The sequence below is a fragment of the Rhinoraja longicauda genome, chromosome 2, assembly GCF_053455715.1.
Source record: "Rhinoraja longicauda isolate Sanriku21f chromosome 2, sRhiLon1.1, whole genome shotgun sequence".
Classification (NCBI taxonomy): Eukaryota; Metazoa; Chordata; class Chondrichthyes; order Rajiformes; family Arhynchobatidae; genus Rhinoraja; species Rhinoraja longicauda.
In genome coordinates this window covers 60,439,706-60,464,483 of record NC_135954.1, presented here as the reverse complement: position 1 = coordinate 60,464,483, position 24,778 = coordinate 60,439,706, and the positions used below count along the sequence as shown (strand labels likewise).

Here is a 24,778-nt window from a genome sequence, read left to right as displayed (position 1 = left end):
TATGATTAGCGGGCTGCCTGATGGTCAACTTGAAATTGCAGGACCAAATGGCCTGTTTGTATGCTGTATAAATATGTGATTCTGAGCCCATGGCACTCTGTTGAAGAACAGGGAAATTCTCCCTCATGTCCAGGAGAGTATTTATTCCTCAGTTCACATTTCTAAACACATTATTTCGCCATTACAATATTTTATTTTGTTGAAGGTTATTGTGCACCTCATTTCTTAGATGGTATTCACATTTTTGTGACTGGTGCAAAATCAGAAGAGGTCCATTTTTTTTCTTGGAAGTTATCCGAAAACAGATCAGTGTGGAATTAGTTAGTTCCTCCTCCTGCGCTACAAAGTGTCAGACTGGATTTTGCATTGAGGTCTCTGCAATGTGAATTCTAGGAACCTCCAACTCCGAGAGCAGGGATAATACTGTATGATGCGCAGCACACACTAAAGTATGCTCTCAGTCACTATCTTCAAGATGGCGTTAACTCCCAGAACAGAATATTTCAACCGTTTTTCTTTGCTTAATGCACTTTCACTCAATTGGAACGCAGTTTTCTGGATAACAGAACAAACATTGTCTTTTTGACATTACTGTAATATTATAGTATATATTATTTGTATTATATATATTATATACATATATAATACAAATAATATATACTATAATATTTATAGAATATTTATATATATATTACATATTTCTGCTCCACTAATTATGGTCTCTCATACTGACATTGGTGCTTCCAGTTATCAGAGCCCTGTGTCTTTCTCCAAACACCTCAAAGATGCAGTGGGCAAAAATATTCCTAAACTTCCCAGACCGGAAAACATGCTGCAAGGCAGTTATCTTTTCCACAAAGCCTCCTTTCATCTGCAAAATTCCCTGAAGCCAGGACTAAATGTACAGAATAGATTAAAACAGAGACTTTGACCTTCATTGATGCAACCATTCATGACCTCCATGTCATAGAGTCGTAGGGTCACACAGCACAGACACAGCCCATCAATCTATACTGTCCAAGATGCCCCATCCAATCTAGTCCCAAGAGTGTTTTATTGTCAAATGTCCCAAAATGGAACGATGAAATTGTTACTTGCAGCAGCAGCATAACAGGTTTGCAAAACATTTGGCCTACATCTCTCCAAATCTGTCCTATCCATGTACCTATCTAAGTGTATTTTAAGTGTTGTTATTATACCTGCATTAACTACCTCCTTATTCCATGTACCTACCATCCTCTGAGCTCTTTCCAATTTAATTGCTCTGTTTCCAGCTTCTGGATTGCTTGGCTTCCTTTATCTCACCTCTGTTAAACATCGGAGTGGGTGGTTTTGAGCCTTTGGAACGCTTTGCAACAGCCATCTGTTATACGGTGTACAAACTCGCTCTTAATTTCCCATCTAATGAATTCCAATTCACTGTCTTTGAGGGATCATGGAGTCATAGAATCTTACAGTGTGGAAACAGGCCCTTCGGCCCAACTTGCCCACTTGCCAATTTGGGATTATAATCTTAGAATGTTTTATTACAGTTGGTGTAGACTTTCCTCAAGCTGATCCATATCTCTGATGTGTTCCTTCCACAGGTTGACCGGACTGAGGTTATCCGCACCTGCATCAACCCTGTCTTTTCCAAAGTTTACACCGTGGACTTTTACTTTGAGGAGGTCCAGAGGCTGAGGTTTGAGGTCCACGATATTGGAAGCAATCACTTGCACAACGGGGTGAAGGATGCCGAGTTCCTTGGAGGAATGGAATGCACTCTTGGACAGGTAAATATTTCAAACAGGGCTGCACTGCAGAACACCGGTAGAGTTGCTGCCTTACAGAACCAGAGACCCGGGTTCAATCCTGACTACTGGTGCTGTCCGTATGGAGTTAGACAATAGACAATAGGTGCAGGAGTAGGCCATTCGGCCCTTCGAGCCAACACCACCATTCAATGTGATCATGGCTGATCATTCTCAATCAGTACCCTGTTCCTGCCTTCTCCCCATACCCCTGACTCCGCTATCCTTAAGAGCTCTATCTAGCTCTCTCTTGAATGCATTCAGAGAATTGGCCGCCACTGTCTTCTGAGGCAGAGAGTTCCACAGATTCACAACTCTCTGACTGAAAAGGTTTTTCCTCATCTCTGTTCTAAATGGCCTACCCCTTATTCTTAAACTGTGCCCCTTGGTTCTGGACTCCCCCAACATTGGGAACATGCTTCCTGCCTCTCACGTGTCCAACCCCTTAATAATCTTATACGTTTCGATAAGATCCCCTCTCATCCTTCTAAATTCCAGTGCATACAAGCCTAGTCGCTCCAGTCTTTTAACATACGACAGTCCCGCCATTCCAGAAATTAACCTAGTAAACCTACGCTGAACGCCCTCAATAGCAAGAATATCCTTCCTCAAATTTGGAGACCAAAACTGCACACAGTACTCCAGGGGCCATCTCACTAGGGCCCTGTACAACTGCAGATGGACCTCTTTGCTTCTATACTCAACTCCTCTTGTTATGAAGGCCAACATTCCATTGGCCTTCTTCACTGCCTGCTGTACCTGCATGCTTCCTTTCAGTGACTGATGCACTAGGACACCCAGATCTCGTTGTACGTCCCCTTTTCCTAACTTGACACCATTCAGATAATAATCTGCCCTCCTATTCTTACCACCAAAGTGAATAACTTCACACTTATTGACATTAAACTGCATCTGCCATGCATCCGCCCACTCACACAACCTGTCCAAGTCACCCTGCAACCTCATAGCATACCTAGAGGAATTTGTACTTTCTTCCTGTTAACTTCCCAGATTTTCTCTGGGTCCTCCAGTTTCCTCCCACATTCCCAAGACGTACGGGTTTGTAAGTTTATTGGCTTCAGTAAAATTGTAAAATTATCCCTAGTGTGTAGGATAAGTGCTTGTGTACGGGGATTGCTGGTCGGAGTGGATTCGGTGGGCCGAAGGGCCTGTTTCCATGCTGTATCTCTAAACTAAACTAACAACCAGAATGTCTGACTTATGCCAGTGCATCGGTGGAACAGCTCTCACTTGTGAATCAGGTTGTGGATTCAAACTCCTCCAGTGGCTTGAGCATATAAATACTGTAGAACCTGGATAAACATTTGGTTTATATCCTTCCTTTCATAACTTCCCAAACCATTTTATCGTCAATTAATCGCTTTTCAAGTGTCATCACCATTGTCATGTAAACATTGTTACTAATTTATTTCCGCACTGTTGGAACTGTTGTTTTTCAGGGAAGATATTTAATCTTGGATCTTTTGGGCAAATTTATTGTCTCAACTGATTGAGCACTTGTTTTTTTTTCCTTCCGGCATCTTGGTCATGCTTGTTCACAGTGACACAGCTGGAGTCAGTGGTTTAAAGGGGCATAACATTCAACTTATATACATAATGCTGGGAATCGTCACCCATCTGAGGAGATTTACTCATGAAAACAACTGACGTACGCCCTTTTATATGAAAACAACTCAAGGCTGCTCATAGAAGTCTGAAGACAACAGCAAGGAAGTTCTTAGTCCCCTCCTGTAAACTAGACCCCTTCGTTGCCTAGAAATTAGATTGCATGACACAATTATTGTTTATTCTGAATGATAGACAATAGACAATAGGTGCAGGAGTAGGCCATTCAGCCCTTCGAGCCAGCACCGCCATTCAATGCGATCATGGCTGATCACTCTCAATCAGTACCCCGTTCCTGCCTTCTCCCCATACCCCCTCACTCCGCTATCCTTAAGAGCTCTATCCAGCTCTCTCTTGAAAGCATCCAACGAACTGGCCTCCACTGCCTTCTGAGGCAGAGAATTCCACACCTTCACCACTCTCTGCCTGAAAAAGTTCTTCCTCATCTCCGTTCTAAATGGCCTACCCCTTATTCTTAAACTGTGGCCCCTTGTTCTGGACTCCCACAACATTGGGAACATGTTTCCTGCCTCTAATGTGTCCAATCCCCTAATTATCTTATATGTTTCAATAAGATCCCCCCTCATCCTTCTAAATTCCAGTGTATACAAGCCCAATCGCTCCAGCCTTTCAACATACGACAGTCCCGCCATTCCGGGAATTAACCTAGTGAACCTACGCTGCACGCCCTCCATAGCAAGAATATCCTTCCTCAAATTTGGAGACCAAAACTGCACACAGTACTCCAGGTGCGGTCTCACCAGGGCCCGGTACAACTGTAGAAGGACCTCTTTGCTCTTATACTCAACTCCTCTTGTTATGAAGGCCAACATTCCATTGGCTTTCTTCACTGCCTGCTGTACCTGCATGCTTCCTTTCATTGACTGATGCACTAGGACACCCAGATCTCGTTGAACTCCCCCTCCTCCTAACTTGACACCATTCAGATAATAATCTGCCTTTCTATTCTTACTTCCAAAGTGAACAACCTCACACTTATCTACATTAAACTGCATCTGCCATGTATCCGCCCACTCACACAACCTGTCCAAGTCACCCTGCAGCCTTATTGCATCTTCCTCACAATTCACACTACCCCCCAGCTTAGTATCATCTGCAAATTTGCTAATGGTACTTTTAATCCCTTCGTCTAAGTCATTAATGTATATCGTAAATAGCTGGGGTCCCAGCACCGAACCTTGCGGTACCCCACTGGTCACTGCCTGCCATTCCGAAAGGGACCCATTTATCCCCACTCTTTGCTTTCTGTCTGTCAACCAATTTTCTATCCATGTCAGTACCCTACCCCCAATACCATGTGCCCTAATTTTGCCCACTAATCTCCTATGTGGGACCTTGTCGAAGGCTTTCTGAAAGTCGAGGTACACCACATCCACTGACTCTCCCCTGTCAATTTTCCTAGTTACATCCTCAAAAAATTACAGTAGATTTGTCAAGCATGATTTCCCCTTCGTAAATCCATGCTGACTCGGAATGATCCCGTTACTGCTATCCAAATGCTCAGCAATTTCGTCTTTTATAATTGACTCCAGCATCTTCCCCACCACTGATGTCAGACTAACTGGTCTATAATCACCCGTTTTCTCTCTCCCTCCTTTCTTAAAAAGTGGGACAACATTTGCTATCCTCCAATCCACAGGAACTGATCCTGAATCTATAGAACATTGAAAAATGATCTCCAATGCTTCCACTATTTCTAGAGCCACCTCCTTAAGTACCCTGGGATGCAGACCATCAGGCCCTGGGGATTTATCAGCCTTCAGTCCCATCAGTCTACCCAAAACAATTTCCTGCCGAATGTGGATTTCCTTCAGTTCCTCCATCACCCTAGGTTCTCCGGCCCCTAGAACATTTGGGAGATTGTGTGTATCTTCCTCAGTGAAGACAGATCCAAAGTAACGGTTTAACTCGTCTGCCATTTCTTTGTTCCCCATAATAAATTCTCCTGCTTCTGTCTTCAAGGGACCCACATTTGTCTTGACTATTTTTTTCCTCTTCACGTACCTAAAAAAACTTTTGCTATCCTCCTTTATATTATTGGCTAGTTTACCCTCGTACCTCATCTTTTCTCCCCGTATTGCCTTTTTAGTTAACTTTTGTTGCTCTTTAAAAGAGTCCCAATCCTCTGTCTTCCCACTCTTCTTTGCTATGTTATACTTCCTCTCCTTAATTTTTATGCTGTCCCTGAATTCCCTTGTCAGCCACAGGTGTCTCTTACTCCCCTTAGAGTCTTTCCACCTCTTTGGAATAAATTGATCCTGCAACCTCTGCATTATTCCCAGGAATACCTGCCATTGCTGTTCTACCGTCTTCCCTGCTAGGGCCTCCTTCCAGTCAATTTTGCCCAGCTCCCGCCTCATGCCTCTGTAATCCCCTTTGCTATACTGTAATACCGACACTTCCGATTTTCCCTTCTGCCTTTCCATTTGCAGAGTAAAACTTATCATGTTGTGATCACTGCCTCCTAATGGCTCTTTTACCTCCAAGATAGGCAACGCATTTGTGTCTTGAAAATAACACCCGCATCCCCTGCAAATAAAAAGTAGGGGTCCTTTGTGTGAAAGAATATTAATGTTTTCTAATTTTTCTGAACTACTTTTTAGGTATGGCACAAAAACAGGCCCTTTGGCCCACAAGATCTGTGCCACACATTATGCCAAGACCAAATCTTATCTACGTACACATTACCCATCTCCCTCTTTATCAAATATCTTACTAAAATAGATGTAGACATCATCGAATGCCCTATCCTGATCAATTACCTTGGTCACCTCAAAAAACTCGATCAAATTAGTAAGACTCAACCTGTTGTGTACAAAACCATGCTGTCTCTCTCTATTTAACCCTTTCTCTTTCAAATAGGAGTAAATCCTATCCTAGAGAATGCTCTCCAAAAGCTTCCCATCACTGATGAGAGGCTCACCAGCCTCTAATTCCCTGGATTCACTCTACTTTCCTTCTTAAATAAAGGAACAACATTAGCTACTCTTCAGTGCTCTAGGGCCTCGCCTTTGGCGAGAGAATCCCCTTTCCTGCCTTTTGCATTAAACCAGAATGTCCAAAGTCCGGCCCGGGGGCCAATCGCGGCCCGAGGTCAGATTTTATACGGCCCGCAGCTTCCGTCTTAAAATGTATTATTTATGGCCCGCCAGCACTGTCTAACAGAATGAAGGGAGGGGGAGGGGGAGGGGGAGAGGGGAGAGGGCGACTACACCTCCCGGCGGTCAGCGCTGCCCGACCTCCCCCCCCCCCCCCCCCCCCCCACCTCGAGCGGGAGAGGCGACGGCGACTACACTTCCCGATGGCGGGGTTGAGGGCGTGCGGGGGGGATATGTGGGGGAGGAACGGGAGAGCAGCAGCTGAGCTCTCCTCACCCCGCACGCTCTTTGGCAGGCACTCCCGTCAGTCCCCCCCCACCCCCCCAGGGAGAGGCGACGGTGGCGATGGCGACTACACCGACTACACCTCCCGGCGGTCAGCGCTGCCCGATCTGCTGATTGTCAGACGCGAGGTCCGGGGGGGGGGAGCACATTAGTTAAAGGTCCGGGGGGGGGGGGGGGAGCGCATTAGTTAAAGGTCCGGGGGGGGGGGGAGCGCATTAGTTAAAGGTCCGGGGGGGTTGGGGGGGGGGGGGGGGGGGGCATTGGCCCTTGGGTATTTTCACATTATCAAATCTGGCCCTCTTTGAAAAAAGTTTGGACACCACTGCATTAAACGATGTATTCCAGATTGTTTTGTGTAAAAATGTAAATTCCTCATCTATTATTGTGCGATTTAAACATCCATCTCCATATTAATTATAGGGGCAGCACAGTGGTGCAGCTGGTAGAGCTGCTGCCTCACAGCGCGAGAGGTCCGAGTTTGATCCTGACCTCAGGTTCAGCTTGTGTAGAGTTTGCATGTTCTCCCATTCATGGCATGGGTTTCCTCCAGGTGCTCCGGTTTCTTCCCACGCCCACATTGTAAGTTATTTGGCCTCCGTAAATTGCCAATAGTCTGTCGGGAGTGAATGCGGAAGTGGAAGAAGATAGAACTAGTGTGAGTAGGTGATTAATTCTCGGCATGGACTTGGTGGTTCGATGGTTTCCTTGCTGTATCTTTCAATCAATCAATCATTCAGGCCTCTGGACATTAGTCCAGTATTTTAACCACGATACAACCTTGCCCCTAACCTTACAGAGATAACTTTAGCAAAAAGTACACTGCTTAAATTTTACTGAAGGAAATGTACTTGTCATCTCCAGTTGGCATTAGTGATAGGATGATGTGAAACAGAAAAATGAGATTCGTACCACTAATCCCTAACATTGCCGAGGCCCTCATCCTTACCGCTCAGCTGTGGAGGAAAATATTTCTGGGAGGCATGCTCACTTTGGCTGTTATTTTAGAGTTAAACAAATAGTCAATAAGTTGATTGTCCCACCCCCACAGCTACTGAAGTTATGTGCCTCATGGAGAAAATAGCTTCCAAGAATAATAACCTTCAAAAACAGGAGAATAGGATCAGAAGAAGGCTGTTCAAACCTTGAGCCAGTTCCACCATTGAAATCACTCCTGATCTATGACTTGACTCCATATGTCCAATGTTCCTCTATATTGCCGTGAATAGCTAAAATCGATCAAATGAGGGCACTCAAGCATAATGCAGCATAATTTGTTATTTCCAAACTCATTCCACGCTGCATGGGGAGACGTTTCACTGTTATCCCCAATATGTCTGCTTCTAATTTGTGAACTCGACTCCCTATTCCCATACTCTCCAACTAGCAGAAGTATTTCCCCTTCATCGTATCCTAATGCTTTTAATAATTGGATACTTCCCATTAAAACAATGCTGAAGCAAAGACTTGCTGCAGCTGTTGACACTTCCAGTATGACAGGTCTGAATGCTCTGGTGCTTATGCTGATGGCACTGCACATTGGTTGAACGGGCTACTTTTAAGAACCCAGTGGGGGACTTGATGGTGGTCAGTGTGGACTCAGTGGACAAAGGGCCTGTTGTCTTGCTGTATCTCTCTTACACCCCATGACTTGAATAGGTAGCTTATCAAACAGTTATGGCAGCACCCCAATACCTGTGATACCTGTCATAGAAACATAGAAAATAGGTGCAGGAGTAGGCCATTCGGCCCTTCGAGCCTGCACCGCCATTCAATATGATCATGGCTGATCATCCAGCTCAGTAACCTGTACCTGCCTTCTCTCCATACCCCCTGATCCCTTTAGCAAAAAAGGGCCACATCTAACTCCCTCTTAAATATAGCCAATGAACTGGCCTCAACTATCTTCTGTGGCAGAGAATTCCACAGACTCACCACTCTCTGTGTGAAGAAATGTTTTCTCATCTCGGTCCTAAAAGACTTCCCCCTTATCCTTAAGCTGTGACCCCTGGTTCTGGACTCCCCCAACATCGGGAACAATCTTCCCGCATCTAGCCTCTCCAACCCCTTAAGAATTTTATGTTTCTATAAGATCCCCCCTCAGTTTTCTAAATTCCAGCGAGTACAAGCCTAGTCTATCCAGTCTTTCTACATATGAAAGTCCCGCCATCCCAGGGATCAATCTAGTGAACCTTCTCTGTACTCCCTCTAAGGCAAGAACGTCTTTCCTCAGATTAGGAGACCAAAACTGCACACAATACTCCAGGTGCGGTCTCACCAAGGCCCTGTACAACTGCAGTAGAACCTCCCTGCTCCTAAACTCAAATCCTCTTGCTATGAATGCCAACATACCATTCGCTTTCTTCACTGCCTGCTGCACCTGCATGCTTGCTTTCAATGACTGGTGCACCATGACACCCAGGTCACGTTGCATCTCCCCTTCTCCCAATCGGTCACCATTCAGGTAATACTCTGCTTTCCTGTTCTTGCCGCCAAAGTGGATAACCTCACATTTATCCACATTATATTGCACCTGCCATGCATTTGCCCACTCGCCTAATCTATCCAAGTCACTCTGCAGCCTCCTAGCATTCTCCTCGCAGCTAACACTGCCACCCAGCTTCGTGTCATCCGCAAACTTAGAGATGTTGCATTCAATTCCCTCGTCCAAATCATTAATATACACTGTAAATAACTGGGGTCCCAGCACTGAGCCTTGCGGTACCCCACTAGTCACTGCCTGCCATTCTGAAAAGGACCCGTTTATTCCTACTCTTTGCTTCCTGTCTGCCAACCAATTTTCTATCCACCTCAACACTGAACCCTCAATACCGTGTGCTTTAAGTTTGTACACCAATCTCCTATGTGGGACCTTGTCGAAGGCCTTCTGAAAGTCCAGATATAACACATCGACTGGTTCTCCCTTATCCACTCTACTAGTTACATCCTCGTCCTGTCCTGTCCTGGAATGAGAGTCTAGATTTTAGTGCTATAGACTTTGGAATGAACTCAGGTGAAAGTGATGATGCTGAAGAAAACCCTCAGGAAATTGTGTTTCAATGTACAGAAAACCACAGGCTCAGGCCCTTGAATCAGCCACAAATTCTGCCAGTGTGTGTTGCAAGGAATGCTCTGGATAATCTGGAAATTATCTGGATAATTTACCTGCAGATAATTTAGAGGCTTCTGTACTTGATGCAACTTCATAATGCTTGCCAATTCGTTCTGCTACTCTGACACGTCTAATTTACACTTACGCTGGACATTTCATAACACCATAAGACATAGGAACAGAATTAGGCCATTCGGCCCATCGAGTCTACTCTGTCATTCGACTATGGCCGATCTATTATTCCCTCTCAACCCTATTCTCCTGCATTCTCCCGGTATCCTTTGACACCCTTACTAATCAAGAATCTATCAATTGCTGCTTTAAAAATTCCCATGAATTACCTCAACAGCCGTCTTGTTTGGTTCAGAGATACAGCATGGAAACAGGTCCTTCGGCTCACCGAGTTCATGCCGACCATCAAGCACCTGTTCACACTAGTTCTATGCTTTCCCACTAGTCCAGTCCCTACACACTAAGGGCATTTTGCAGAGGCCAATTAAACTACAAACCTGCACATCTTTGAGATGTGGGAGGAAACCCGAGCACTCGGTGGAAACCCACGCAGTCACAGGGAGAACATGCAAACTGCACAGAGGCAGCGTCCAAGGTCGTGATCGAATCCAGGTCTTATAATAAATTCTACAGATCAACCTCCTTCAGGCTAAAATAATTCCTCCAAAATTCTTACTCGTCCTTTCTTAACGTTGTTCATAGATCTAAATATATTGCCTTCTCAGTACTCAACAAAGTTGTTGTGCCATATAACTTAATTCTATGACTTGAATAGAAGTTGTTCATAGATCTAAATATATTGCTGTTTGGAACTGCTTGCCTTCTCAGTACTCAACAAAGTTGTTGTGCCATATAACTTAATTCTCTCTTTATGTAAATATGCTACTTTGGGTGAATGGCAAACAAACGAGACGCAGAGCACATAACAGCAACTTGTGCCAGCTCCAGAACAGTTTCCAAACAACCAACTTGGTGTCCCTTCAGCCTAAAGAGGAAAGAGAGACAGACAGGCCCATCAAGTGCTCCCCCAGGAGCGTGTCAACGGTAGGCACATTTCTCTCCAGTCTTTTAGTTGCCAATTTCCACATCTCAAACACCCTCTGGGCCTAAAAGCTTTTCTTTCAATGATCTTAAATGTAGATCCTTTTACTTCCTCACATTGTAGCTTTTTCACGGTTACTCATTTCCCACTCCTAATCCAGCTCCGTTTTGAGATTTAGCATCATGAGAGCTTTTCTTATTTGCTCTGTGTAGACGGGTAGATTTCATAAGCTTCAAATACTTGTATTGTTCATCGTGAAACGCTCAGTTCCAAAAGGACAACAATTTGCATGGATGAGAAGATTGATTTTAATGGCTGGCCATTCCCAATTTGTCAATTGTCCAGCAGCTTGTGGTGAGAGTGAAGGTAAGCCAGTAAATTGCATTTTGCGTCACCAGTTTCCAGGTGAATTCGTACTGCTCTGTTAACCGTGTGAGAAAGATGGCAAACTGCCAGCTATATAGCAGCAATAAATTGTTGCGTTAATTGCCCAATAAACTCAGTGGTATGTCTTAGAACTGCCAGGCAATAACCTAAGGTCCTGGTAATAATGTAATTTGCATTTCTGGAATTATTCTGGCTGAGAAAAAAAAAAAATTGGAACTGTGGAATTTCTTTCTTGCAGATGGTTTATAGTTATAGTTACTATTACTTATATAATTTTTACTTTTTTTTGCTCACTTTCTCTCTATTCTTATACTGCATCTAACTTGACTGTGATTCATCCCCTCTGCTTTTCACTCATATTCATTAATTTTATTGATTAAAGTAGCAGACTTGGTCCAGTTGCTCATTTAGCGTCACGGGTACCCCATGACCCACACCAGATGATGAGGTGCCCTACTCTAGATTGCTGTCAGCTCATGTACATTTTCAGTGGTGAGATTTAGTAAACCATAATTCTGTGTAGTAGGTATTATAGTGTGCACTAGACACCAACCAAAACCACACAGACAATCATCACCCCAAACAATGCAATCCACTGTGGCAAATAAACAAGCGTTTTAACCTCGACGAATGGGACAAAAGCAAGTCCAAACATTAAACAATTATTTAATATACCTGACAGGCAAGAATTGTGGGATTGCACTCGCCTATTATGTGGCTCCCCTCCTGGTACCAGGCAGATACATGTTTAATAACCCATCTACCCTATGTTAGATTATTTTCAAAAAATGGTGTTCACATCAGAATTATGCACTCGATTGATTATACTCTCAGTGGACTTCTGTCTAGGTATTCAATTCTAATGCTCAGTCTACCTCTTTTATCAGTGATCAATGATCTCAAGCAGCCAAATCTTCTTCTATGGTGGTTTATCAGGCTCTTGTTCTTTATCTGTTGTAATCCCTGGAACGAGTTGACTGTTTTTGGGGTCTTTATTACCTTAAGTTTGAAAAGAATGAGGGATAACTTTATGCAAATATATAAAATTCTAAAGAGGCTTAATATGGTAGATGTTAAGTTGATTTCACACAAGAGAAAAAGATAAGGGGCCAGTCATTTCAAACTGACTCGCGTGGAAATATTTTCTCACAGAGGGAGGTGAATCATTGGAATTCTCTGCCTGGCAGGTAGAGGAAGCTGGATTATTAAAATGGACTTAAACCTAAACCTAGGAGGTTGTTAAATATTCAATACATTGAGAAATAGTGAGCTGTAGAGAAATGGCACAGAGGAAGTGCTGATACCAGCAAAGATCAGTATTGTTTTGTCTCACTTGCTCCATTCCTTTCACTGGCTTAGCTTGTTCGTTTATCGTGCTTTGTCTCTCACTGTCTTTAACTCTCCCCACCTCCCTCCATCTCCCACTTCTGACCTCATCCATGCCTCTCCCCGCCCCCCCACCCTCCCCCCATGCCTTTCTCTAGTCATATCTCTCTCACTCCCAAAAATGAATCTCTCTCTTGAGATCCCTTCATCACGATCTTGACTTTTGAGAACAATTGAGCTACCATTCCAGAAATTGATATTGCCCTCTGGAGACTGATTTGCCTCGCAGCGCTGCCGCGATATTTCAGTTTTTCTTTGAATATATGGGGGGAAAAAAATGTGTCTGTCGTTCAGATATTTTGATTTCATCTAAAAAAATATTGTCTTCGTTTCCTTTAGAGCATGCCGGAGTTATTACATGGTATAACTGGCGGTACTAGAAATGGTCAGAAAGACATTCAGACTGGAAGGTTGATCTCACCTTGTCTATCCACTCGCCCATTTTGACATTCTGTTGGTGGGTAGGGCAATGGGTAGGAATTTTATCCCAAACTCAACTCAAAGGCTAGAGCACAAAAACCTAGTCTGATGATCTAGATCAGTACCAAGGGAGCGACACATTATCATGAGTGCTGTGTTTTGAAATAGATGTTGAACTGGTCTGTTTTTTTGCTCCCATTTAAGATCCCATATTCACCATTTTGGAGAAGGAAACTGCCCGGCATTTTTTATTTCAATACTCTCCCAACCTACCTCAATTACGGCCCTTGCACTTTTGAATTAAACATTTGCACTTTCTCTGCAGCTGTATCACCGTAACACTGTAGTCTGCCGTGTTCTTGTTTTTCTCTTTGCACTACCTGTTGTCTTGTGTAAGGCTTGATTATACTCGTGTATGATGTAATTTGACTGGATAGCACTCAAAGTTTTTCACCGTATCTTGGCACATGACAATAATAAACCAATACCAACATTCTCATGGGAAGTGGATGCTGCTAGGTAGTGGCAAATATGTGTTTATGAACTGACATTTTAAACAGATGATTATCATGCCACAGTTGTCTGTGGACCTGGCGGTCTGCAAAGTAGATAACTCCGTCATGCACAACAGTGACTGTGTTAAAGAGTACTTTGTTGATTATAAAGTGCATTAGGATGTTCTAAAATTATGATGGGTATGATAGAAGCAGCAGTCTTTCCTATTTTTAGTGATCAAGCAAAAACTATTGAGCAATGCAATTTGGAAAAACAAAAGGTTTTTTTCATAAACCTTTGTAATAAAAAGAGTACTTTAGAAATTTTGTTTCAGTCATCTTGATTTGTCTGAAACTGAACCCAGACTGCTCAGCACCTTGGGTGGTAGCTTCATTCATCTTTTAGTTTAGAGATAGAGCATGGAAACAGGCCCTTCGGCCCACCAAGTCCGGGCTAAGCAGTGATCCCCGTACACTAGCACCATCCCACCACGAGGAACAATTTCCAATCTTTACTGAAGCCAATTCACCTACAAACCTGTACCTCTTTGGAGTGTGGGAGGAAACGGGAGCATCCGAAGAAAACTCACGTGGTCACGAGGAAACGTACAAACTCCGTACAAACAACATCCATAGTCAGGATCGAACCCGGATCTCTGACGCTGTAAGGCAGCAACTCTACCGCTGCACCACCATACCACTCCTGCTCTTAATATTGCCAAGTCCCCTTATTTCCACCTTCATTCCATCCCTCAACTCTGCCACTGCCTCAACAAGCATGCTGCTGTAACCTTTTGTTATTTGATGGCTCTAAAACACTCTCTGTAAAACTTGATTATCCACTACACTGTGGTGTGATAGAACCTGTGTGCATCAAACCCCAGGGCTCATTCTGTTATAACCCATGTGTTTGTTAATCCACATTGGCTACTGGTTAAATAACATCTCAAAATTAAATTTCTCATCCTTATTTTCAGACCCTCCACAGTCTTCCTCCTCCCTATCGCTGGCCCTAAACCTTTCCTCTAGCCCTCAACCTATCTGTCTGGTTCTGTTTTGTCTCTTGTTCATCCCTGAAGGACACTGCCAGCAGCTATGCTCCGAGCTACTGAGGTCCTAGCCTCTGAAATTCCCCTCCTCCCGCCTTTTTAGCCATCTTTCCTCCTTTAAACTTCCTCAGGACATTTGGCCACATTGAAGAAGCTATTCCAGTTTGTAGTTGTCATTCTCATTCTCGCAGCTGTGCAATAACATTGAGAAGGTATTCATCCTGTCTCATTCTCTGCCTTGACTAGTTGTAATGTCATTTGTCTTGTTTGTTTTCTTCCAGATTATTTCCCAGAGGAAACTCTCCAAATCACTCCTGAAACAGGGAAATACTGCAGGAAAGTCATCGATTACAGTAGGTCATTTCTGGTGTTTATTATCAGCTTGGAATTTTCGATAAGATTGTCAATACTCACTGGTAAAATGGAGAGAATCTGACTAGACGTGCAGTTAGATGTAGAAATCCTGATGTTGCTCTAATAATTCCCTGCTCCTCCCTGGATGTTCTGCTGCAGCTTTCTCTAGCGATATCTTCAAAAATCAGATCTGCTTTGAGCTTCTGCTATTCGCAAACTATTCCAATTGGTTTAAAATAAAACCTGAAGATTTTTTACAATATCTTTGATTGTATACTGAACTATAATTACTCTTTAGCGACTTATTTTGTTCCCAAAAAGCTAATGGAGACACAAGGAACTGCAGATGCTGGAATCTTCCATGGAATACAAAATGCTGGAGTAACACAGAGGGTCAGTCAGCATCTCTGGAGAACATGGATAGGGAACACAATGTGCTGGAGTAACTCAGAGTAATTCCTGGTTTTCCAGATCCCTACTTTTCTGTTGGTTATCTTTATTATAAGAAAATCTGAAAAGTGCTATCACTCCAATGGGATTGAACTGTAGGACCCCAATAACCAGGGGAGATAGAGGAACATATGCAGATAGTTTACCAAAATTTGCAAATCATGAGGGTTGCTGTCGAGGTTGACTTTAACTTCCCCAATAGTGACCGGGACATGCTTAGTGCAAAAGGCATAGACAAGGCAGAATTTGTTAGGCATATTCAAGAGGGTTTCCAAAACCCTTGCTGTTCTCAGGCAACTGAACCATCCTACCAACAACTAGAGAGCAGTCCTGAGCTACTATCTACCTCGTTGGAGACCCTCAGACAATCTTCAATCGGACTTTACTGGACTTTATCTTGCACTAAACACTATTCACATTATTCCGTTTACCGTATATCTGTACACTGCGGATGACTTGATTGTAATCACGTGTTGTCTCTCTGGTTACTATGCAACAAAAGTTTCTCACTGTACCTCGGTAGACATGACAATAAACTAATCTAAACTCAACTCAACTCAACCAATATGTAAATAGCCCAGCTGAGGAGGGACCATACTGAACCTGGTATTGGGAAATGAGGGAAATAGCCTTCAGGTGACTGGTGTTTCAGTGGAAGAGCATTTTGGGGGATAGTGATTATAGCTCCATTAGGTTTTTAATTTGTTTGAATTGTAATAAGTCTGGACCTTGGGGAAAGACACTAAATTGGAGTAAGGCAGATTACAATGTTATTAGGCAGGAGCTTGGGAGAGGAAATTGGGAGTAATTGTTATTGTGTAAGTCGGCATCTAATATGTGGGAGCCGTTTAAAGGCCAGCTGATCAAAGTTGAGGACTGGCGTGTCCCAGTAAGGAGGGAGGATAAGGATGGCAAAGTAAGGGAACCTTGGATGACCAAAGACGTAAATCTGGTCCAAAAAAAGAAAATGTATATAAGGTTTAAGAAGATTTGTGAGTCATGAGTTCAATTTACAACATTCTAACAGTGGAATTTGAATTCCAGTAAATAATCCAGAATTTAAAAAAAGCAGCTAGCCTTTCAATGATGATCACAAAGCTACAAAATCATTGTAAAAAGGGTGCCACAATGGTGCAACTGGTGGAACTGCTATCTCGCAGTGTCAGAGACCTGTGTTTGATCCCGACCTGGGTGATGTTTGTTTGGAGTTCTTCCTGTGAGCGTGTGGGCTTCCCCCAGATGCTCCTGTTTCAATAGACAATAAACAATAGACCCTTCGAGCCAGCACCACCATTCAATGTGATCATGGCTGATCATTCTCAATCAGTACCCTGTTCCTGCCTTCTCCCCATACCTCCTGACTCTGCTATCCTTAAGAGCTCTATCAAGTTCTCTCTTGAATGCATTCAGAGAATTGGCCTCCACTGCCTTCTGAAGCAGAGATTTCCACAGATTTACAACTCTCTGACTGAAAAAGTTTTTCCTCATCTCCGTTCTAAATGGCCTACCCCTTATTCTTAAAATGTGGCCCCTCCCACATCCCAAAGACATGGGGTTTGTAGGTAAATTGACCTCTGTAAATTGCCCTTAGTGTATAGGGAGTGAATACAAAAGTAGGATAACATAGAACGAGTGTGAACGGGTGTAACGGTTGGCAAAGATTTGATGGGCTGAGGGGTCAGTTTCTAGTCTAATGAAATCAGACAGGGCCTTTGAGGAAAATAAAGCAAGTAGGAAAGAGCTTCAGTTGGGCAATTAGTAGGGCCAACAGGAGCCGTAAAATTAGTTTGCTGAGTTGGATTAGAGAAAATCATGAGCCTCTGTTTCACAATTTTATCAATAAAATCATTGACAAAATGCCAATCCCAATTAATCAATGGTATCTGACCATGTTTCTGCTCTTTAAATCAAACTGTTTATGACAGTGAGGAATTTAGCTTATATTCAGAAATCTGGATTTTGTTGTTCCTATAAGTGGAAAGAACAGAATCATTCAAGGCCTTCAGAGAGAAATTGGATGGACACTTGAAAGAGATTTATTTGCGGGAAGATTGGCAGGAATGATACTGATGGGAATGCTGTACCAGTAGCTGGCATAGACTGAATGGGCCAAAGAGCCTCTTGTGTGTAACAATCCTAATGGTTTGATGAGTTATATAAGCTTCTGTAGTTTTACTGTGCTGTATGAAGCTGCTTCCCTTGGCAATTGAATGGTGTCCTGCTGCCAGGAAGAAAATTTTCACCCAAAAGTGCACAGTGCGATAGTGACACCACACTAAAACTGTAATAATCTGCTACTCACATCTGCTAACCAACAAAGTTGAAGATATCTGGAGCCACTTTTTCCCAAGCATGTAAGTTATTTTTGTGTTGATTTGGTGATCTCACTTTTGTGTGGATTTAATGTTATTGGCAGCACAAATGCAATGGTAAAACAGATTTGCACAAAACCCTTAAAATCCGGTCAATGAAACATTGAGATTGTTCCTGAATTATTTTGAATTTATTATATGCACTTTCAAATATGATTGTAGTTTTCTTTACTAACATCATTTGCACACAATGGTACAGCAGGATTTAGATATTTAGGATTAGCATTGTGATTATAATTATTGATACAGCATGGAAACAGGCCCTTTGGCTCACCGAGTCTACGCCAATCAAAGCCCCTTCACGCTAGTTCTATGTTATCCCACACCCTATGCAAAGGGGCAATTTACCAAGGCCAATTAAACTTGGGATGTGGGAGGAAATTGGAGCACCCAGAAGAAACCCATGCAGTCACAGGAAGAACGTGCAAACTCCCCACAGCCAGCACCCGAGGTCAGGATTGAATCCAGGTCTCTGGCGCTGTGAGACAGCAGCTCTACCAGCTGCTCCACTCTGCTGCCCTGTGTCTTGATCTTTGAGTGCTCACGGGCCATTCGTAGTAGCACAGCTGCTAGAGCTGCTGTCTCATAGTGCCTAGGACCCAGGTTCAATTCTGACCTCCGGTGCTGTCTGTGTGGAGTTTGCACATTTTCCCTGTGATCACCTGGGTTTCCTCGGGGTGCTCCGGTTTTCTTTCGCATCCCAAAAACGAGCGGGTTTGTAGATTAATTGGCCTCTGTAAATTTTTCCCGGTGTGGGACGAATAAAAGAATATATTATTATTATGAATCCGAGTTAAAATTTATGTATTTTAATTGCGTCTTTTGGCATCTGGAGCCGACAGGAGGAGCTGGTATTTGTCAGATGTTTGTGTTAATGGAGCAATACAAATATTTAATCAACTGTTACATAAGGGAGGAATGTTTATATTTATAATGATGTGACGTTAATTGGAAAATTAGAAGCACAGTTGAAATTTAGGTCGTTAAATATTAATGAAAATGATCAAATGTTACTTCAAGTTCTTGGATTTTTGACTGATAGAGGCACAAGAATCTGAAGATGCTGGTATCTTGTGCATAAAACAATTACCTGAAGAAATCAGTGGTTCAGCCAACATCTGTGAAGGCAAATGGATGGACAACATTTTGGTTCAGAATCTGAATAAGGGTACTGATCCAAAATGTTGTCTGATCATTGCCTTCTACAGATGTTGCCTGACCCACTGAGTTCCTCAAGCTGCTTGCTTTTTTTAATTTTTTAATGATAACCTCGTCATGGAGTTTATACAGTGTGGAAACAGGTCCTTTGATCCAACCTGTCAACGCCGACCAACATGCTCCATCTACACTAGTTCCACTTGCCTGCGATTGGCCAATATCCCTCTAAACCTATCCTATCCATGTACCTGTCCAAATGTCTTTTGAACAGTGACTAATTATGAAGAGTATTTCGTTGACTGTAAAAGAAAAATGTGGATATTCTGAAAAGAATATGAAAGGCATCACAGAAATGCAAGTCTTTCTATTATCAATCTCAAGCTTGTGAAGTTCTATTTTCACATGTTTGAATGGCTGATTTAAAATTGGTCTTGTATTTTGGGGACTAGATCCTCTGCAATAAAATAAAGCCATCTTGCGTGTCCAACCAAAGAACTCGCAGAAACTCTGCAGCAATTATGGTACAAATTGATCAGACTTTTGTTCTGTAACACGCATCGAATATTTTTTTTAGTCATTAAAAAAATTACAACATCTATAATGCAGAAATTTACATTAATGTTTTCCAATTAATTATCAATGGCATGAAATCAATCACAAATTCCAAACACTTTAGACCCTTTAAACTGTGACACTTCTCTGGTGGCTCAGCAGGGCCCTCAGCAAATTGTCTTTGGCTTTGGAATATGCTAGTGTGCAGTTCCTTGTGGGGCCACCACCTTGCTCCAGAACACCAGTATTAGATAGACCAAGAGGTGCTTTACCTGATTTCTGGCTCTCTAGCAATATTTATTGATGGTTATTTCAGCCTCTCTGGGAATGGCACAGGACTCTTGATGAACCTTGATAAATGCTGCTGCATCTTTGGCTAAATCACTTTCTGGAAGGAAACGTTTCATTTCCAGTCCAGTCATTATTAGGGCGGGATGGTGTGTCACTGATATTCAGATACTCAGACACACATAACACTGTGGTTCTCAGTCTAGTTAACGCCTTCCAGAGAGTATTGCTTGCCAGTGCACTAGCATTACATTAATACTGATGCCCTGCACATTCATAGTGTGTGAAACATGGACCTTTCCCTCCCTCGGCAATCACAACCTTCACAAGGTAATGCCCAAATCCGGTTGAGGGAAGACAGGCTCACTGTGGAGCAGTCACTTCCATCTCTCATTGATAATGATAGCCCTGTGTACTTAATTTTAGCATTAAAACCATTTCTTTATGAAGAACGATTCTATACAGGCCAGTCGCGCTGTAGTCTAGATGGTGGACGTGTGGCCGGAGCAGGTGTGATGCTCATTCATTTGAAAACGCTTTCTACATGAATAAAGTTTGGAAAAAGCACATGTGTAGAAAACAAAGTAAATCTTAAAACACTGAATTAAAGGACATTTGCTTGTAGTCTGCAAGTTAGTTTGCTTGCTCAATGAGGTCAGCACTGAGACGTAGTTTCATACAGCACTCCAGAGAATCAGGCTGAGACTCTACTTGTGTATTGAGGGAGTACTGCAATGTTGGAGGTGCTGTCCTTTGGTGCTATTTTGAAGATGCACAGGAGAATTAATCTTTTGTCCCAGCCAATACTTATCCTTTAAAGAAAATTTACATCAGTCTGTTAACTAATTGCTGCTTAGTTGTGACATACTTTGGACTGATTCTAGTGGGTTACCAGTGGTTTCCAATGGTTAGACAGTATGGCCACCTCTGGAAGAACCCACCCCTGGGTTGAGCAGCATCTGCGGAGGCAAAGAGATGGTTGATATTTTGGGTCAAGATCCTCCATCAAGACTGAGAGAGTAAAGGGGAGAGCCAATATTAAAGAGGTGAGGGGGAGAGGTGAGGCAGAAGCTCACCCCATCTCCCACTTACCTCTGCTCGTCTCTTCATACTGGCTCTCTCCCCTTTATTCTCTCAGTCGTGATGCAGGGTCTTGACCTAAAATATCAACCATCTCTTTGCCTCCACAGATTTTGTTCGACCCAATGATTTTCCCCGACAGCTTGGTGTTTGGTTACGGTCAGCTAAGACTTTATTGACGGGCTGAATAGGCCCCTGGAGCCATTTGGGCAACACCCATGACTTTTTTTTCTGTTTCTTTCTGGGAGTGGTCTTGGGTGATTCAGTATAATTGTAGAATTATTGAATTACCTAGATTATAGAATTTCTGTCTTATGCATGAGGGCCGCAATGGTGTCCCCTATCCACAAGAGGGGACTATACTCCCCAAACTGAAAGTAATTGAAGAATGATTCCTTGTTTTGTTGGCTAGGTGTTGATTAAGTGGACATCATTTAAATTAAGCCCTGAAATGGCACCCCAAGGAAAAAGGAAAAGAAGTCGCCCCAGGAACAGCTGGAGAAGAGGTGTCCAGGCAGAAATGTCTGGGAGTGGGCTCAACTGGGGAGATCTCGAATGAACCGCCAACAACCGAGTAAGGTGGAGGACATTTGTCAATGGCCTATGCTCCCTAGAGGAGCAAAGGGCTTAAGAAGATTTAAATTGATACCCATGTTTCAGGAAAATGTTTGTGGATTATTTATAAGGTAAGAGTCATTTGGAATAATGAGAGGAATAGAACGGGTAAACGCACAGTCTTTTGCCCAGAGTAGGGGAACTGAGAACCAGAGTTCATGGGTTTAAGGTGAGAGGGGAAAGATTTAATAGAACCCGAGGGTAACTTTTTTATACAAAGGGTGGTGGGTATATGGAATGAGCTGCCGAAGGAGGTAGTTGAGGCAGGTACTATCATAACATTTATGAAACAGTTGGACAGGTACATGGATAGGATAGGTTTAGAGGGATATGGGGCAATTGTGGGCAGGTGGAACTAGTGTAGATGGGGCATGTTGGGCCTGTTTCACGCTGTATGACTGATACCCTACTCTGAGAAGAGGCACTGAGATACAGGAACTAGTTAATGATTTCATGTCTCATGAACCTTTATTTTCAGAAGCAGTGGGGTGAAGCAGGTACAAGGTGGCAGAGGGCTTTGTCATGCTATCTTGTCTCAGTAGGGCTTTCAAGTAAATCTGTTATCACATTTCTAAGCGCCTGACCCTTCATTCTCTCCCACTTTATGTTCCCAGGTCAAGTTGGGTGAGTTTATTGTCATATGCATGAGTACAGTGAGGGACAGTTACAATGAAAAATTCTGCCTGAAGCAGCATCACAAGCACATAGACATAAACAGACACACAAAAGCAAATTATACACAAATTACTCCAAATTTTTAAAAGAATGAAAACTGTGCAAAAAAAAACCAAGACATTAGTTCAAAAACAAAATGAGACAAGTCCACAGTAGATGGTCAGCTGGTGCATGTTGTCCAAGCTCTACGGCATCTCCCCAAACCTGACCCACTCTGAAATACATTTTTTTGTTTTAATATTCATTGAAGGGATATGGGTTTTACAGGTTCAGTCAGCATTTACAGTAATTGCCCATCTTTATTGCCCTTGAAGTGTGAGTATACCCACATTGCTGTTAGAGAGAGATTTCCAGGATTTTTGGCGTGAAGGAGCAGCTATCTATTCCCAAGTCAGGATGGTTCGTGGTTTGGAGGAAAACCTGCAAGTGCTGGTGTACCGACGCTTTTTCTACCCTTGTCCTTCTAGCGGGTAGAGGTTGTGGGTTCAGAAGATGTTTTCTAAGGAATCTTGGTGAGTTGCTGCAGTGAATTCTGTAGATGGTATAAAGTGTTGCTACTGTGTGTTGGTGGTGGTTGTGGATGGAGTGCCTACCAAGAGGCCAGTAGTGAGCTGTGTAGTGTTGAGCATCTTGAGTGTTTTTAAAGCTACTCTCATCCAGGCAAGTATTCCATCGTTCTCCAGACTTGAGCCTTGGGGATGGTAAACGGGATTAATTTTGCCATCATGCCAATTTGGGTGTCACCCAAAAGGGCACAAAAGTGTGGCATCCTTGCTTATTGTTACTGTAGTTTCCTTTTCAAGATGTATTAAAAGCCAACCTGCACTGTTAAGCAGGCTGCTACCTCATTCCCATACTCATTCATGGCAAGATGGTCAATGCTATTTAAGAGCTCTCTCCACAACAGCCCCAGTTCCCAGGTAATTCTGGCCAGCGACAACTTCCGGGCATCAGTCCCCTGATCATGTCAGTGCACTTTTGCTGCAATCTGTGCTCAAAGCTCCTGGCAAGTAAATTTGTAAAAAATAATAACTGGAGGAATATATAAAGGTAAAACTGATGTCCATGTAAATCGTGCATAATTTATGACTTTTTGTGTCATAATCTTTGTTTTATTGGAGTGGGAGTGAGGGTGGGGGAGGGGATGGGGGCTGGGGGGTAGGAGTGGGGAGTGGTGGGGGGGAGAGGAGGGGAGGGGGAGTAGAGAAGGGGAGGAGGTGTAGGGGAGGGGAGGGAGCTAGACCAATGCAGGAGAGGTTTTGGGGAGTTTTAAGGGGGGTTGAGGGAGGGATGGAGTGGGTGAGTGGGTGAGGGGGAGGAGGGGGGATGGAGTGGGTGAATGGGTGAGGGGGGATAGGAGGGGGGGGGATTAAGGAAGTTGAGGGGGATGGAGTGGATGAGGGGAGGGAAGTGGGGAGTGGGGGTGGGGAGGGTGCTAGACCAATGCAGGAGAGGCTTTGGGTCCACGGCTCGCTCTGGCTGCACGGGGCCAAGATGAGTGGCACCCTCTTCCCCTCGCCCAACCACGACCCCGGGGGACACTCCCCACCCGGCAACGGGCTTCGTCAGTTGGAGATGTTTGCCAGGCCCGCAGGATCATCAGTTGGGGAGGGTTACCCCAGGAGAGGCCCGCAGGAGAGATTTGGACCCAACGGGTCCACCTCAGTCTAGTATCCAGTTAAATGGCTCCTTCAAATGATAGCATATTTGATTCCCTATTGGACTTTCAAGTCTCCATCTGAGAACCAAATGTTTAGGTCCCAGTGGAACCTGAACCCAGAACTCTGTGGCTTATGGACAAGAGACTGTAACCAACTGAGTAATGACCAACATGGCCTAAAAAACTATGGACTCTGTGTACTTCATTATTCCACCACTGAAGAACGAATGCAGTGATCTTAATTTCACTCAGCTAATTACAAGAACATGGATATTCCATTTAATCCCGGGGCAATGATAGAAATTTGTAGAAGGCCACACTTTTTTTCTGGGGTGTATTGTGATCCTTAGGTGCTTGAAAATCAAGTATTGAATGAAATACTTGATGAGGCCTAAGATTGTAACACTAATACAATAATAAGATTGTAACACTATACACTATTACAGTTACTGATGCTCGCATTTTGGTTTTACTTCATTCTTCGTACTTTTCTTTATGATGGGGATTTTTTTTACCATTAGTTTCATCCAGCTTTCATCCACCATGAAGCATAACCAACTTTGCTCACCGCAATTTATAAACTCTGGAAGAAAAAGAATATGTATCTTTCCTCCTTGTTCTAATTGTCAAGTTTGTATTTTGTCTTTTTTTATGTGCTGTTTTTTTGACCATGAACATTATTTTTTGTATGCTTCTGCCGCCAACCTGTGTTTAGTATCTCAATTCCAAAATGCGTTCTGTGGTGAAAGCTTTAATGATGATTTATAATTGTTTAGTTGTTTTATATTCTCAGCTTTTTCAACAGTTTTACCTTGGTGAATCTTTAACAATGAACCCAGTTCTTTGAAGCAGTCA

The 24,778-nt window shown here is 43.2% G+C and overlaps 1 protein-coding gene across 4 annotated transcripts in view; it reads left to right on the top strand.

Moving 5' to 3' along the window:
- cpne4b (copine IVb) overlaps positions 1 to 24,778 on the top strand; it is a 286,135-nt gene that overhangs the window by 177,622 nt on the left and 83,735 nt on the right. For all 4 annotated transcript variants that reach the window (XM_078419814.1, XM_078419805.1, XM_078419823.1 and 1 more), the window contains exons 3-4: positions 1,587 to 1,772; positions 15,001 to 15,072. In XM_078419814.1, coding sequence (XP_078275940.1) covers positions 1,587 to 1,772; positions 15,001 to 15,072 — 258 coding nt within the window. The remainder of the gene's footprint in view (positions 1 to 1,586; positions 1,773 to 15,000; positions 15,073 to 24,778) is intronic.